The 17680-nt window shown below is 46.6% G+C and overlaps 1 protein-coding gene across 2 annotated transcripts in view; it reads right to left on the reverse strand.

Moving 5' to 3' along the window:
* The window catches only part of POLE (DNA polymerase epsilon, catalytic subunit), a 78967-nt gene that overhangs the window by 10545 nt on the left and 50742 nt on the right, over window positions 1–17680 (reverse strand). For both annotated transcript variants that reach the window (XM_080986140.1, XM_080986141.1), the window contains 15 exons: window positions 17345–17540; window positions 16798–17012; window positions 14968–15070; window positions 14778–14858; window positions 14133–14255; window positions 12961–13179; window positions 11415–11624; window positions 9100–9243; window positions 7530–7670; window positions 6502–6655; window positions 6300–6406; window positions 4485–4661; window positions 3329–3552; window positions 2120–2340; window positions 860–1064 (listed from right to left, as the gene is read on the reverse strand). In XM_080986140.1, coding sequence (XP_080842266.1) covers window positions 860–1064; window positions 2120–2340; window positions 3329–3552; window positions 4485–4661; window positions 6300–6406; window positions 6502–6655; window positions 7530–7670; window positions 9100–9243; window positions 11415–11624; window positions 12961–13179; window positions 14133–14255; window positions 14778–14858; window positions 14968–15070; window positions 16798–17012; window positions 17345–17540 — 2520 coding nt within the window. The remainder of the gene's footprint in view (window positions 1–859; window positions 1065–2119; window positions 2341–3328; window positions 3553–4484; window positions 4662–6299; window positions 6407–6501; window positions 6656–7529; window positions 7671–9099; window positions 9244–11414; window positions 11625–12960; window positions 13180–14132; window positions 14256–14777; window positions 14859–14967; window positions 15071–16797; window positions 17013–17344; window positions 17541–17680) is intronic.

A 17680-nucleotide genomic window follows, 5' to 3' on the forward strand; every position in this document is an offset into this window, starting at 1 on the left:
TCGTTGAAGCCTGGAGAGCGAGAGGCGTCGGTGCGCACCGACCCCTCTCGCTCTCCAGGCTTCAGGAAGCTATCCGCAAGCCTTGGGAGCCCGGCGGGAGTTGCCGCGGGCTCGCAAGGCTTGCGGATAGTAGCCTGTTCTGGGGGCTGGGGTCGGGGGAAGCTCGGGCTTCCCCCGCCCCAGCCCCGTGACTGGGGGGGCGGGAAATAATTTTTTTAATTTATTCCCCCCCCCAAAAAAACCGAGGTGCGCCCTATGGGCCAGTGTGCCCTATAGGACGAAAAATACGGTATCCAAAACCGAAAAGGTGGTTGGTCAGTTCCTCCTCCCTCCCAAACCCTTTTTCCCTTTTGTGCTGCATCTTATCAAATTGGAAGTCTGAGGGTCCCTTAAAAAAACCAAAAGTTTTCCTTTTAAGCTACAGTCATACCTTGGTCCTTGAACTTCATCAGTTCCAGGAGTCCGTTCGACTCCCAAAACCCAAAACCAAGGCACGGCTTCCAATTGGCTGCAGGAGCTTCCTGCAGTCAAGCGGAAGCCGCGCTGGATGTTCGGCTTCCGAAAAATGTTCGCAAACCGAAACACTTACTCCCAGGTTTGCGGCGTTTAGGAGCCAAATGTACGAGTACCAAGTCGTTTGAGAACCAAGGCACAACTGTATTTGTAAGCAGTTCTGGGAGGTTTTTACAGCTGAAGAACAGGATTTTTTCCCCATTTAAAAAAACCCCTATAATCTCCCAAGCCTATGGCAGTCTGGAGAGCCAGTGGGGTGGGATACCTCACATATTCCACCACCAGGGGTGGCCAGCTTGTAGGGGAGAGGGCAGGATTCCCTGCAAAGCCAAGCCACGGGCCAGACCTGAACGTGTTGGAGCAGAGGGCCGTTTCGTCATAGCTGGCCAGGGTGCTGCCTGCCTGGTTCCCCGTGACCATGTCCTCCAGCGACGCCGGCTGGATCACGTCAAAGCTGATGCACATACTGGAGGCCCCCTCCATGTCGTTGACGTGATGCGACTGCAGGACGGTGTTCACCGCCAGGCTTTGGATGTCAAGCTCCACGCAGACTGCAGTGAAAAGAGTGAGGGTCCTGGGTTCAAGGGCAGGAAAGCCCGGAGCTGCATCGCAAACCCTGGCCAAAAGGAACATCTCTCTCACCATCCCAAGGGGAAAGGCTTGCTATGAATGAAGACCTCTGACTACTAGAAACTAGAAGGGAAGCTAATAATAATAATAATAATAATAATAATAATAATAATAATTTATTATTTATACTCCACCCATCTGGCTGGGTTTCCTCAGCCACTCTGGGTGGCTTCCAACAGGAGATTAAAAATACATTGAAACATCAGTCATTAAAAAACTTCCCCAGACAGGGCTGCCTTCAGATGTCTTCTAAATTTCATATACAGTGGTACCTCGGGTCAAGTACTTAATTCGTTCCGGAGGTCCGTTCTTAACCTGAAGCACCATTTTAGCTAATGGGGCCTCCTGCTGCCGCCGCGCCGCTGGAGCACGATTTCTGTTCTCATCCTGAAGCAAAGTTCTTAACCCTAGGTACTATTTCTGGGTTATCCGAGTCTGTAACCTGAAGCATATGTAACCCGAGGTACCACTGTAGTTGTTTATTCTTTTGACATCTGATGGGAGAGCGTTCCACAGGTCGGGTGCCACTACCGAGAAGGCCCTCTGCCTGGTTCCTTGTAACCTCACTTCTCGCAGTGAGGGAACTGCCAGAAGGCCCTCGGCACTGGACCTCAGTGTCTGGGTTGGATGATGGGGGTGGAGACGCTCCTTCAGGTATACCGGATGGCATACTGTCATTTGGGAGATGGCGCTTACTGAGAAACCCAACATGAAAACTTCAAGCGACCAGAGTCCATGAAAAAGAAAACAGAGACTTTCATGGTGAACTGGTTGCCATGTACTCAACATATGAACAATGACTCTGAAAGACAAATTGGACCTGCCGTGTTCCCTGATAGGTGGTTATGGTAACGCCTTCCTTAATGCTGGTATTAGCAACCCTCAGAGACTCGTCAGGTCATCTTCTAATATTCTGTTTGAATATTTGAACACCCATGGAGCAGAGAACTGCAGTCCTGTCTTTCTCGTTGCTCACCTGTGGAATAGCAGCCCGGGTTATTGATCTCGACGGAGACCCTCTCATCGAACTCCATGACCAGGCGGCTGTCGTCTGCCTCCTTGCCCCCCAGGTCCGGGCGGGAGGTGGGAGAGAGCCACAGGAGGTGGTTGTGGCGGTGGAGATGGCGGGAGAAGAAGAGGTCTGTGCCAAAGGTGGAGATGTCGTCAGGGAGGTTCCCAATGGGGATGTGGTAGTACCTGGGCAGAAGAGAGGGGTGGAACGGGGAGAAGACGATCTTCAGAACATCAGCCAGAAGCAGGATTGGAACTGCAGAAACAGGCTAACTGCCTTAACCTGGACTTTTTTTTAGGAATTCGGCATACTGATTCAGCCGCCGCCACCACGGCCAGCACGTCTCACCCTTCTAACTTTACCAGTGCTTTCCCCCCTGGAAAAATAGGTGCCAGTCCTCACCATGGTTACAGGAAATGCCACACTTTTTTAACAACAACAAAAAAGAGGTGCTGGTACCGTGTGCCCTGGAGTACTCCCTGAAAAAAAGCACTAAACTTAACTATGAAAGTTAGAGATCAAGAAATGCAGGAGCAGAAACCTTTTGTTGAATATTTAAAGAACTACTGTACACATGCTAGAATGTACTTAGGATTTGTTTTTGTTTTCTTAAGTTTTTATTTATACTTCTCAAATTTATACTTTTCATTAATTTTACAATCATGTTAACATTTCAAAGTTTGACACCCTTCCCCCTCTTTCTGCGTTTCCTTAAATTTATTTTTTAATATCTTCTGCAAATACAAATTCATTTAATTTGCCCATTTAATTATCTACTTTAAATATAAACTCTTATGAAACTGCAGGTTATTACAGCAATCCTGCCGATGTTTTTATCTGTTTGCAATTTATCTGTAAATATTCAATAAACTGTTTGCATTCATTTGTAAAAAGTTTGTTATCTTGATTTCTTATAAAATGCACATAGGATTTGAATGAAGAACAGCAGTTAACTATAATGTGGAATAGGCAAGGCACAGAATATCTACAATATGCAGCAAATTTAGAAATTACGGGGGGAACCATGGAGGGGAAGTCGAAAGAGAAGTGGATGTGTATTTGGAAGTTTGCACCATCTTGTAAACTTTTGGAATTTAGAAATAAAATATAAAATAAAAACAAGACCCTTGCCGTTTCCCAGAACCCGTGTGTCTGTGCCGCTGCCTGCCCCACCTGCTCATCTCAAAGGCCTGAGAAAGGCAGGTGTCCAAGCTGAGGTAGCGCCGGATCATGTGCCGCGCAGCATGGCGCTGCCAGTCCAGGATGCTGTAGTTGACGTCGTCGGCCACCTGGACGGGAACCAGCGGGAACTCCTCCAAGACGGGCATCCCTCCGACCAGCCTCTTCAAGTCCCAATTGGACTGCACGGCAATGAGGGTGGGGCCCCGGCGCTCGTCCTGAGATAATAGGGAGACAGCGGATGAACGCAAAGGATGGTGGCATAAGGCAGGACGGTGCCCTCAAGGGATGCGGGTAGGGGCTTTCCCAAGAGCTGGCAGCAGGGTAGATAAAAACCAATTAATTTTTTTTTAAAAATCAAGAAAATCAGATTTTTAAAATTTATATTGGATTTTAAAAATAAATTAATTTTGAAGGAAAAATATTTCCAAAGATAATTTTCTATTTAAGTTACATTATAGTTCAAAGGCTATTCATCAGGAAATAAGGATTTGTTTCAAGTTTTTCATGTGTGCTAAAACTCAGTCTGCTTTTTTTTAAAAAAACCACATCAGCTAACAAACAAGGATATATATGGTATCATGTTACTGATTTAGTTAATTAAATGGTTTAAATTGTTATTAAAGAAATGATTTTTTTTCTCCCAATAAAGTACAGCAGAAAAGTTGTCCAAATATAAACATAGTTAACTCATTAAACTTCACAATAATTTCATAATTATCGGTCTATGTATTTTGAATAGTATAACCAAGTCAGTGTTTTTTTGCTATAACTGTAAAAGCTACTCTGAAAATTTATTATTCCAAAAATGAAACCTTCATCTGGTTGCAAATATTAAGATTATAACCAGCAAGAATGAGTCTTTATATAAAAACCCCCCAATTTAAATCAAGTCTTAGTGACTAGTGATTTAAGTCGATTTGATTTAAATCGAATCCACCCTGGCTGGCAGCAAGCAGGGCTAGCTTTAGGGTGCCCACACTGAGTGCCATGCTGCAGGGGGCACCACAACAGTGCTGGAAAATGGAGTGCAAGAGGCAGGCACTGAATTTTAGCGCCGCTGGAATTGGAGAGCCCAAAGTCTGCCACTGCTGGGGGGCTCAGGGTTGGCTAAGGAACGGAGGCGAGCGCTGGATTTCCCTGCTGTTACCTTGTAGCCCAGCAGGAGGCGCTGGATGGCCCTGCAGACGGTCTTGAGGTCTGTCTCCGCTCGCACCTCGAAGGCGTGCTTGTTGGGCGGAAGGAGCTCCTCGCCCACCTTCGCCACCATGGCGCTGTGCTCCGCCGAGTACATGTTGTTGAGGTTGGGCATCTGGTTGCTCCGCACCTGGAGCCGAGGGGAGAGAAGGATGCTGGAGACACAGCTGCAGGTAAAGATCTGGCTGAAAGGACCCTCAGGCAGGGAAGCCGAGGAATCTGCAGCTGCCAACAACCGGGCTTCTAAAACCGCAGAACCCGATACCCATAGAACCCTGATTTCCCCTTTTAAAAAAAATAAATATTTTTTACTCATTTTTGCCTTCAAAATTATCATCACAATTAAATCATATACACATAGGATTCTCTGAATCCCTGGACTTCCCTCCATCGTTATTCTTTTCCAACTGCATCTTATAATGTTCTCTATATTTTCTTAATACAGTCAAACCTCGGCTGTCGAACGTAATCCGTTCCAGAAGCCCATTTGGCTTCCAAAATGTTCGACAACCGAGGCGCAGCTTCTGATTGGTTGCAGGAGCTTCCCTGTACTCAAGCGGAAGCCGCATCGGACGTTCGGCTTCTGAAAAACATTCAAAAGCCAGAGCATTTACTTCTGGGTTTGCGGAATTTGGGAGCCAAAATGTTCCAAAACGGAGGCGTTTGGGAGCCAAGGTTTGACTGTACTCCATTCTCACCACAGTTCTCACTGTGTTTTCTAAAATCCTGTCAATGTTTTTAATTGTTTACAGTGTTCTTTTAAATAAAATTTAATAAAGATTGGGGAAAATTTATAAGTTATTATCAGAACCCTAATTTCCACCCAGCTAGAACAGTCCATTCTGAGCTGAGCTGAGCACAGGTCATTATGTGAATGTGGGTTTTTGTCATGAACTGAATGGAAGACTATGAGACCTGGGGGTGGCGAGAAAGTGTGTGAATCCAGCAGTTTGTTTTTGGTTGTTAGCTTGTTAATGTCATTCGTATCGTTTCGTGGATTACGAGTGCTGTAATGCTTTGGGAATTTTACAATGTGACTTTTCTTGCGGTTGTGCTGTTTAATAGTGCTTTATAGTAGGGAGTTGTTTTACTGAGGATTTGTTATTTTTTTATATACAGTGGTACCTCGGTTCTCAAAAGTACTTCATTCTGGAAAACCGTTCAAGTTCCGAAACGTTTGAAAACCGAGGTGAAAAGGGTTGTCTGCAAATTCAGTTGAGAAAATGGAAAAACACGCAGCGGAAGCCATTCGACTTCCGAGGCACGTTCGAAAACGGAAGCATCTACTTCCAGGTTTTTGGCGTCCGGATTCCGAAACGTTCATCATCGGGGACGTTTGAAAACCGAGGTATCACTGTATATAACTTATGTTGCAATTGTGATGTTCTGCTGTGTTGATATTTACTGTACGCGAGTTGCTTTGTGACTCACATGAGTGAAAAAGTGGCGTAGAAATATAATACAGTGGTACCTCAGGTTACATACGCTTCAGGTTACATATGCTTCAGGTTACAGACTCTGCTATCCCAGAAATAGTGCTTCAGGTTAAGAACTTTGCTTCAGGTTGAGAACAGAAATCGTGCTCCGGCAGCGCGGCAGCAGCAGGAGGCCTCATTAGCTAAAGTGGTGCTTTAGGTTATGAACAGTTTCAGGTTAAGTACGGACCTCCGGAACGAATTAAGTCCTTAACCCGAGGTACCACTGTAAATGAAAGGACAATATTTCAATGAGTGTCAGCAAGCCCCACCCCCCTGGCCTCTGACCTTACCGTGTCAAGCACAAAAACAGACGCTTTCCGCTGAGATGGGATGAAGAGGCCAAACAGTGCCTTGTTGCCTTGGGAGTTGTGGTACAGGTAGATGTGCCGGATGCTACCTAAACAGACACGGAACAGAGCCTCGCGTTAGAGAGCAGGAACTGCCTTCCCAGTTCTTGCCAGCCACCCGAGTATCGGGGGCGAGTCTTCTTACCTGGCTCCAGGTAGCTGAACTGGGCCAAGGAGTGCATCTCAAGGTGCTCCAGGTTGAAGGTTTCAGCCTCCCGGCCAGTGAGGTGCCTCACCAAGTTCCTGTTGACCATGCACACGCAGCCCAGGCGGATCAGGGCCTGCAGAAGTAATGGAATCTGGGCAGGGAGGAGAAGAGGAACTAGAGGTTACACCAGGGGTGAAAAGAACTGGCAAATCTTCTGGCAGGGTAGGATCTACTGGTAAATCTCCGGCTATGATCTGAAGTCAACCGGCAAGGGTATCTGGCCCCAGAGCTTTTTTTCAGGAGGCACTCAAGGGTATACAGTACGGGCATCTTTTATTCTTCTTTTTCTAGAAGAAAAGCCCTTTGGTTTTTAAAAACCCGCAGTACGAGAACTGAAGTTACAGGAAACCAGGGTGGATAAAAATCAATGTTGTTTTTTCAAAAAAAAGAAATCCAAAAAAATCATTTTTCAAAAATTTAAATTGGATTTATTTACATTTAAATTGGATTTAAACATAGTGAACTACCCAGAGCAAGATGCTCCATGCTACTGCCTCAGAGGTTTCAAAAGGAAAGCCAAGGAGGATGCGGAATGCAGCAGGTTTCACCTGTGGCTTCTGCCTAGGTAGAGGATTTTGAAACGAGAAGCCTGAAAAAACCCATTTATGGAAGGCAAGTGAAGAGAAAGCATAAATGACACAGATGGTAGTATTTTCAAATCAACTTCAAGTCTCAAAAGAAAGAAAAAGGGGTTCTAGCCAATTCTACTCTGAGTATACTCTCCAAATTTACTATATTACATGCCCTTCACCCTAAGGTCTCAGGGCAGGTCACATTAAAACACAAAAAACCATTTAAAACAATTATAATCACAGGAATAAGGCGGGTCTTATAAATATACACCTCAAGTGTCAATTGTGTCCATTGAGTCTACTCGGACTAGCATGGGGTGCAACCCTACGTCTCATCCCCAGACCTAGAGCTCTCCTTTTCCCGCATCAGACCAGCCAAAGGGAGTTAGTTACCTGGGTCTCGTATACCCCCTCTATATCTGGGGCAGAGAGGCTGGCGTTGATTTCGTTGATGTGCTCCTGGTACATTTCCTCGGGCACAGAATACTCATAGAGGTTGTAAACCAAGTTGGAGCGAGGAAGGATCCTGTTTACCTGCAGAGATGATAACAAGGACTCAGGTGAGACCCCCCTCAAGTCTATCTGCACCTGTTTTTACCATGTGGGGCACGGATGGGTAGGTGGATGGGTGGGCACAACCACACTCTCCTTTCCTTGTCATAGTAGTTCTGGGTCAACTGGCAACTCTGCCCCAGAATTGTAGACATCTCTCACTGGCTTCAAACGAAAAGCCTTTCGCTTTTGGACTAACCTGGCTCTGAGTTGCCAAAAAAGTCATCTGCAGTCATACATTATAACTCTTGAATACTTCCACGCTGTTTATTTAATATGTCTATATATTGCCTTTCCTCCAGTGAGCACAAGGTGACGTACATGATTCTTCCCCTCCCTGTTTCATCCACAAAACAGCCCTGTGAGGTAGGCTAGCCTGAGAGGCAGTGACTGGCTCATGGTCACCCAGTGAGCTTCAGGGAGTGGCTTCAGATAACCCAGTCAGATGGGCAGGGTACAAATAAAATAATAATAATAGTAATTATTATTATTATTATTATTATTATTATTATTATTATTATTATTTTGGCTGAGTGAGGCCTTAAACCCTGGTCTTCCAAGCAATTAGTCTGACACTCTAACCACGACACCATACAGGCCCTCATTTTGTCTGACACAGAAATTTTCATACAGAGCATTTTGCGTGAGTAAAACCTGGTTCTAAGAAGCATTTCGCTCATTCTAAAAGGGAGGGGGAAAAATATTTCACAGGAGTTCTCCTTGCCTTCCGGTGTTCCACATTCCGCAACCCCCCCCCCGCGAAAAAATGAAGTTTTCAGTGTAAAAGGAAAAAGTCATAGGATGAATATTGATCCAGAGCAAATTCCAGTGTATAGTTAGCAGAGTAAAAACTTAAACAGGATTCCCAAAAAATAGACCAGAGGCGATTGTATTTCATCCATCAGAGCTTTACTGCTACTGAAGGCAAATGAGCATAATGGTCAGAAATCCAATACATTCAGTATGGACATCCATACTGTCCATAAGAAATCCAATTGCAGCAGACTCAACTTAAACTTACAATAACTTATAATAAGGTCACCACACCAGAAGGAAATAGAAAGAGAAAGTGAAGCCCAGGCTTCTTCTGGCCTTACTTTTATAGTCAGCATAACTTTGACAGAAAGGATAAGAGACCTACTGCAGTTTAAACCAGCTGTACTCATCTTCTCTGAAGGTATAACCCAAACACCATGAACCTTCTGCTTGCCTCTTTCACACAGAGCAGCTTCCAGAAGCTTCTTGAATTAAGTAGAATAGGAAATATCTCTACACATCAGATCAATACTTTCTGCACTAAGAAATGCAAACTGACATTAATACCCTACTTTTCTTGGACCAAATCACTTGCGGCAAACAGGAGATTACCACAGTACATTTACTGTTCTCCCAAAGGACTAACTCCACGCACCTTCCGATACGCAGTGCTCTCTTCAGGTTTAGGGACGCGCTGGTTGACGTAGAAAACACGAGGGACATTCAGCTTGAGGCAGTGAAGGTCGCTTCCAATGACGGCCCACAGCTTGAAGAGGCCTGGCTGGCTGGTCTCAGCGATCTGGGGAAGAGAGATCACATCAAGGTGGGCTTGCAAAGGCAGAGGGAGGCAAGGAAGCCGCCTGGACTATGCGGAGGCTGGAAGCACAACCCAGGGGGCAGCCCTTGATCTCATCCGGCGTGGGGGAAAGGCTTGGAAAGTGAGAAAAAGGTACAGAGGCTGTGGCATTTGCTGGCCTTTCAAAAGCTCATTAGGGCAAATGGGGTACGGCCCCACCAACTTCCACCTCCCTGCCTTCTTTCTTGCAAGCAGTCCAGGGAGTGGTCCTGCCTGTCAGCTTTCTCCACCTCCTTAGCCCTTGGAGAACAGGGATGGGGAGGCCCACGGGTTCAAAAGGGTTGGGAACCCCAACGCATTGCTAGATTTTGAACAGTAGGAGATCATATAACTGGTAGCAACCCAAACACCTAAGAAAAAGCAAGAATGAAGAACCAAGAGTAGTCCCTGCCTTCCACTGGAGGGAACCATCATGGGAATCGGGGAGCGAGACAATATTAGGATATAGTTACGTTCCACCTTAAAAGGGACAGGCAGGACTATTGTGTGTCACATGCCTGTTTACATTTCCAGCACAGTCTGCTGGGAACTTCCGTTTTGTATATAGCTTTTGAGTTACTGCTGTTTTGCTGGAGACGAAGGGAAGCAGACATGTTTTCCTTTGTTCCTAAACCATGCTGAATAAAACGCTTGTAAATATGCTTACACACATCTCTGTCCGCCTCTTCTACTGTGAGAAGATTTACGCACTTTGCTGATAGAGCATGCATGGGTCTCTAAACGTATCTGAGGCTTGTGTTGCTAATTGATGCTGTTCCAAGGGAGACCGGCTGCCAGCTGGTGGCTGGAGCAAGCTGGGGGCCTGCCAAATGCCCCCGTCTCCCCGGCAGTATGCCAACAGTAATTGGGCTAGCACAAGGATTAGCACCAGAGGTGCCAACTCGAGCAGAAGGTTTTTTGGGGGGTGATGTTCGCATGTGTGTGCAACGCCAGGAGGTGGAGCCAAACATGGTAGCAGTGCGGCTTCAATGGCTGGTTCCTCCTCTCTGGCAGTTAGCCTCCTCCTGCGGCTGCCACCACCGCGAAGAGCTGCCAGCCACCGAAATCGCACTGTGCTCGGCTTCACAATTGGCCTCTTCTGCCTTGATTCTTCTCAACGTTGTGGGGGGCTCCCCAAAATATTTTATGGGGGAGAGCCCTTTCGATAACCCAGATGGAAATTCCCAGGTGTCAAAAAAGGTTATTTATGTATGCTACTACTGCAGCCCGTGTTTTGTTAGCCCCCAAATGGAAAACGAGCGAGGTCCCAACCAAAGAAGAATGGCAACTTATGCTGATGGGATATGCGCAACTCGCGGACCTAACATATCAAATACGAGAACAAGAACAACATAAATTTAGAGAAGACTGAAAAATGTTTATTGAATATATGGGGGAAATTGCATACATTTGAAAACGGCAGCATTATGATAAATTCAACAGTGTAAATGGATAGATGTAATAATGGAATACTGAATGGTTTAGTTTATGTAAAATATGCAGGGATTTATGATATGCAAAATGAACCATGGAAAGGGAAGTAGGGAAGTCATTGATTATTTTAAGGATGCTTAAATGAATATGATTACCACTAACACAACGGGATCCCCTTCTCTTGCATGTGTCCCTCACAGTCCCTTAATTTGTTCGAGAGGGTTGGGGAAACCTCCAAAAAATATTTTGGGGTATGCGTGTGTGTGTGTGTGTGGAAAGCAGGTTTAATTGCTCAATGAGAAATCCTTGTGGAACATTCACCATAGCACTATGTTGAACACAACCCAGCATCTTTATTATTTATTTCATTGCATTTACGTCCCACCTGTCTTCCCTGAGGACTCAAAGGCGGCATACGTGGTTCTATGTCTCCTGATTCAACCACAACAACCCTGTGAGGTAGGTCAGGCTGAGAGACAGCAACTGGCCCCAAATCGCCTAGCGAGTTTCATGGCCAAGTGGGGAATTTGAACCCTAGTCCCTCCCAGATCCTAGTCTGACACTCTAACCGCTATGCTGCACTGGCTCTCTATTATCTACCTATGCCTCTGTGCATCTGACTTTATAGCATGCTCTGCCAATGGCAGTCTTAAACCCCCTCCCCTGGCAAAGAGCTCCCCCTGCCCCACGGTGCTCCTTACCTGCACGATCTGCCAGGGCATGTCCAGGATGCTGCGGGCCGTTTTGCTCAGGTAGCTGCCGAGCCCCATGGAGGGCCTTGCCCTGATCAGCCCCCCGCCCAGGACCGACTCGCCATCTGCCAGCCGCCGCCTCTTGCGGCGCTCCTGGCGCTGGCGAGCCTGAACCTCCCACTTCTTCTTGTGGTAGCACAGCCAGACCAGGCGTTCCTCCTGCAGGAAAGAGTAGGAAACCGGCAGTGACCATCGGGCAAACCAAATTCTAACTTTCTTCAGCTTGGGTGGAAAGTCAAATTCTTCAAATCGGAAATGGTGGGAACAAATGGCAGGAATCCTGAAAACGTCGTGCAATCTGTAATTTCTGATGGAGTCAGCATTACGCCAACATGATGCCATTACACATATCTATACCGCACACACTTGTGAAACACAGACCGCTTATAAACGTAATCTCCAACTCCTCGAAAGATTCCATCAATGGTGTCTCTGAAAATTTTTACACATCACTTGGGAAGACAGGCGAACTAATGCCAGGAAGAAGTAAAGATCACCAGTGTTGAAGCAATGATTCTTCAACATCAACTTTGTTGGACTGGTCATCATTATCGTCTTCCAAAGCAACTACTCTATTCCAAACTTAAAAATGGAAGGTGTAATGCTGGTGGTCAACAAAAGAGGCTTAAAGACTCTCTCAAGGCAAATCTTTTAAAAATGTAGTATAAACACCAAAAATTGGGAAACACTGGCCTGAGAGCACTTCAATTGGAGAACAGCCTTTACCAAAAGTGTCATGGGCTTTGAAGACGCTCGAACTCAGGACGAAAGGGAGAAACATACTAAGAGGAAGGCACGTTTGGGCAAACCCTCACCGTGATCAACTCCCGGAAGGACATGTGGATCCAGAATTGGCCTCCACAGTCACTTATGGACTCACTGTTAAGATCGTGTTCATGGAAGACAATCTTACTCGGCTACGAGTGATTGCCAAGGAAGAAGAAGAACACAGATCTATGGTGTGACAGTGTTTGGGGCTTTTGTTTAGAGAAAAGGCGCGCAAGTTGTGGCGTAACAGGAGCCGATAAAATTCCGCATGGCGTGGAGAGAACGGATAAAAGAAAAGCTTTTCTCCCTCTCACAACATGGGCGCATCCAATGAAGCTGAATCAGGAAAGGAAGCCCTAGTGCATAGCTGCAACTATGGAATTTTCATCAAGTCAGATGGCTTAGACAGGTAAACCTGTCAATGGGTTCTAACCCCGACGGCTGCATTCTACCTCCAGTGTTGACGGCAATATGCTTCTGAATACCAGCAAATGGAAATCGCGGTAGGGGAGTGTCAGCTGTGTTCAGGTCCTGCTTGTGGATTCCAGAGGAATCTAGTTAGCCCCTGGTTGACCAGGATGCTCTACCAGTCGAGCCACTGACCTGATACAGCTGGCTTTTTTTAAGGTTCATATACGGTAGAATGTTGCTGCTTCCCCATCGTCCAGCCCCAGAGCAATCCTTTGTTCCTCTATTTAAATGAAGTTCTCTCCTTCTGCTACCTTACCTTGGTGGTTCCAGAGGGAGGTGGCGGGCCCAAGATCTCCCTCCAGGACTGCGTTAGTTCCGAATTCTGGGACTGCTGCTGGCTCTCCTCTGCTGTAGGGATGCGTTTACGTTTATTCGACACGGGGACCCCCGGCTGCAGAGACTTGGCAACCCCAAAATCTTCCATGTCAGCCACCTGTGTGGAGGGCGTGCCCTCCTGGATTACGCTGGCAGAGACCTGTGAGGAAACACCGGAAGGTGGGGAGTACAATGATGGAATCCTCCTTGACTGAGCAACCCAATTACCCACAAAAACTGCCCGTGGCCTCCACCTTCTTCTCAGGTCTGGGATAAAAGTATGTTTTACCTGGAGATGCCCATCTCAGAAAGCACCGGTTTATTTTTATTACAAAAATGAAAAACAGCCTCAAGGGACTGCCATCTTAAACAAAGAACAGATGAGATGTAAAAATCAAACTGACCATTTTGAAATCTATATACAGTGGTACCTTGGTTCTCAAATGCCTTGGTACTCAAACAACTTGGAACCCAAACACTGCAAACCCAGAAGTGTTCCGGTTCGTGAACTTTTTTTGGAAGCCGAACGTGCGCCATTTTGAGTGCCATGCTTTCAGTTTGAGTGCCACGCTTGCATTCTGAGTGTTACACTGAGGTTTGTCTGTTTTTGCTATTTATTTTATGTTTTTGCAGCTTTTTGTTTTTGTGGAACCCAGTTCAGCTACTGATTGTGTGACTGCAGTACATTGTTTATTGCTTTCATTTTATGGATCAATGGTCTCGTTAGATAGTAGGATTCATGTTAAATTGCTGTTTTAGGGGTTGTTTTTAAAAGTCTGGAATGGATGAATCCATTTTGCATTACTTTCTAGGGGAAAGCGGGCCTTGATTTTGGAACGCTTTGGTTTTGGAATGGACTTCTGGAACAGATTACGTTTGAGAACCAAGGTACTACTGTACAAAGCAATTAGAAGCAGGGACTATAATTTATGCACATTTATTTGGGAAATAAGTCCTAGTGAACAAAGTAGGAATTACTTCCAAGTAAACATGATGAGGCAGACATTTACTACAACTGATTTCATTTCTGTGCATGTGTAAATGCATTTTAATTAAAAAACTGGATTCATTTTTTTAATCCACCCTGTGTAGGGAGAGCCCTGCGCCTCTTACCTGTCTCTTGCCCTCACTTGTGAACAGCTCACTGATTTTCTTCTGCTTGTACATGTCATTCTTTTCCAAGAGCTTCTTGTGGAGCCAGTCGGGGTGTCGGACGCGAGGAACGGGGTTTTTTACCTGATGGGACACCACATTTGTTATTTATTTGGGAGGCTCCCTCTGACTTTCATTCTGCCTGATCCTGCGAGGATACTACTGTTTTTGACCAGAAGCAGAAGGAAACTAGCTATGCTAGAACACAAGACACTTGCACTGACAGTGCTGACATCCAAATCAGAGACCCGTAGTGCAGAAACCCCAGCTTCTTAGCTTTCGTTTGTACAACCCCGGTCCCCAAAAACCAATCACAGAGGAGTAGAAATGTTTTAAATAATTAGCTCTGGAGTCCCAGGTGTGCTCTGAGGAGTGCACAGAGCTCTCGTGCATTTGGAAAAGGCTGGGGTCAGTTCCATGCAGGAAGGTTCTACCTTTCTGAAATGAATGGGAACACTCAGGGAGCTAACTCAGTTTTGGAGCTTTGAGTTTTTAACTAGCTATTGGACCAGAGCAACTAAGTGTGAGAGTTCTGCGGCCACCTCCTGCGCCTCGTAACATCCTGGGGGAGCCCACAGCCCTTTAGCCGCCAACCCAACAGTTTACCTGCTGCAGGGCTGCTGGGATGGTGATGATTTTCTGAATTGTGCTGCCCAGTCTCTCAATGTAATAGTCCCAATCCAGGATCTACAAGCAGAGAGACAGGATTTGGGTCAAGTCCAAGGCTGGGGACAAGAGGTGTGCCACAGTCAGCCTCGAGTCACAAACTGCCGCAGGACAGCCCCACACTGCTTACCGTCCGGATGTCAAAATCCTGCAGGGAGGGGCTCTTGAGCCATTTCCGGAGATAGTGCCTGCGGACCGAGAGCTCAGCCTGGAAAATGGCCAGCGGAATGGCCCTGGGGAAAATAAACCAAAACACATCACTTCTATTTCCAGAAGAGGAGCGGCCTTGTCAGTCTGTTGCATCTTAAAGACTATGTGGTTTGTATCCGATGTTCGTTCTACTCAGAATAAACCCATTCAGTTGACCAAACAAAAGTTAGTCATGACAATTACAGTCATACCTTGGAAGTCGAACGGAATCCATTCCGGAAGTCCGTTCAACTTCCAGAACGTTCAGAAACCAAACTGTGGCTTTTGATTAGCTGCAGGGAGCAGCTTCAGATAATTGGAAGCCACGGAGGACGTTCAGGTTCCAAAGAACGTTTGCAAACCGGAAGGCTCACTTCTGGGTTTGTGGCGTTCGAGAGCAAAAATGTCTGAGTACCAAGGTGTTCAGGATCCAAGGTACGACTGTACTTTAAACCAGTCTACTCTGAGTAGAATGAACTTTTGCCAGCTGTGTCTGGTTTGCCAGCTATGGCTGTTCCTGGGCAGGGATAGCCTTGGCCACTGCAGTCCATGGGCATTTAAGGCTGTATGACGGCAATGCGATTTATGTGGAGCTGTCCTTGGTCCTGTTATGGAAGTGTGGGAATGGTGCATCCATAATACTATGCAAAGGATTAATGCTGTAGCACAAAATCCTGTGATGTCATGTTGAGGCACCCCCCCCCCCAGTTCCGTCATCAACTATGTGTGTGAGTTTTAACTGTGAGAGCAGCAAGGGTGTTGTGTTATGCTGCCGCTTGCCTCAGAGCTAGTCTGTAAACATCAGTCAGTCTCAAGATACAAATTCATGTAAATATGTTTCAGTAACGTAAATATTATCTACCTCTTTTGTACATTCAATCTGACAAGAACAAGAACAGCAAGTCAAAGCCTTTATGTTACTTTTAAACTTTAGAACTGTTGCTTGGTTTTTCCGGGGGGGGGGGGCGCGAGAGAACTATTTAAAATAGGAATAAGAATAATAATTTATTATTTATACCTCGCCCATCAAGCTGGGTTTCCCCAGCCACTCTGGGCGGCCCCAACAGAATATTAAAAATACGATAAAACATCAAACATTAAAAACTTCCCTAAACAGGGCTGCCTTCAGATGTCTTCTAAAAGTCAGATAGTTCTTATCTCCTTGACATCTGATGGGAGGGCGTTCCACAGGGCAGGTGCCACTACCGAGAAGGCCTGGTTCCCTGTAACCACACTTCTCGCAGGGAGAGAACCGCCAGAAGGCCCTCGGAGCTGGACCTCAGTGTCCGGGGCTACACGATGGGGGTCGAGGGTCAAATGATCTGGGGCAACTTCCACACAACTCTGTAAAGTATAATTACCAGCTGGTGTAGAATCTGGCCAACGGTATGCAACATTTTGTTGGAACAAAAGTGGGGTTGTTATCATTTCTGCTTTTTACTATGTTATGCATTTTGTGTTTTCATAAACTGCCCTGTGCTTCTTGCATGAAGGGTGTTATAGAAATTTAATAAATAAAAATCACAACATCTGCACTGGCGGCCCATCTGCCAGCTTCAAGGTCCTTGCGTTAGGTTACAGAGCCCTGAACAACTTAGGTCCAGGGTACCAGCTGAGCTCTTCTACTCCAGTTCAACCGCCAAAATCATCTGCAGGAGATTTGGTCATTCCTTGAGTTGGCAAGGCTCATTTCACAGCAACAAGAAACCGAACCGTTCACGTCAATGGCCCGGCATTGTGGGATACTCGTGCCCCTCTGATCGTTATATACCTCTCTGTGACCGGGGACCCTTCTGGCTTCTTAGAAATGATAAACCGGCAGCTCAGACCGGCATCCTTCACCATCTGATCCCCCAGGAACTCAGCCAGGCGCTTGGCGGTGCTGATGGAGGTGGATTTTTGCTCCCCATAATCCTCCAGCTTGCGGGACATGGACCGGTTCTCGGAGATAAGCTCAAACAACTCCGAGTCAGGCATATTGGCTGCCTGGAAGAAAGAGAGAAAGGAACGCTTGCATGTGCCAGCCCATTCCCCTCCTGGACCACTTTGGAGGCACGGCAGCTCAGCATCCCATGTTGGCAGCACTAAAAGCTTCTGAAGGCCGCAGGAAGCCTGGGAGATGCCCATGTGTAGACTACAGAAGGGGAGAAGAGGACTTTACAGCAGCAACAGGAACCTCGTCTTCTTTCCAATTGGTGGTTCTGCCCTTAACTGGCCGCCAATTCCCCATTATCTTCATCCCCAAATGCCCAGTGTGGATATATTTGACCATACCGTCCCAGGAAAGCCAGCAGACTCACCTTGGAGCCTCAACCCACCTTGCTGTAGAGCACATCCAGCCAGTAGTCAGCCACTTTGGCGACGGAGGCATAAACCTCTTCCAGAGTGGTGCCTTTCAGGAAGGCCTCAAAGACGGATGACTGGAAGATCTTGACCAGCTGCAGCTCCCCCCGCCGCTTCACCTCAAACCCCTTTAGCTCGGCCAGGGAGCCGTCCTCGTTGAACACGGCGTACCTGGCGTGGAGCAAAATAGTCAGCCTGTGCATGGTTGGCACCTTCCTTCTCCTGTAACACCCCCCCACACCTTTTTACCAGTGGTGTCTGGGACCGATAGGGCAGAAAGCAAGGAGCCCAACAGCAGGTGGCGCCACATC

This window comes from Podarcis pityusensis (assembly GCF_964106645.2).
Source record: "Podarcis pityusensis genome assembly, chromosome: 16".
Taxonomy (NCBI): domain Eukaryota; kingdom Metazoa; phylum Chordata; class Lepidosauria; order Squamata; family Lacertidae; genus Podarcis; species Podarcis pityusensis.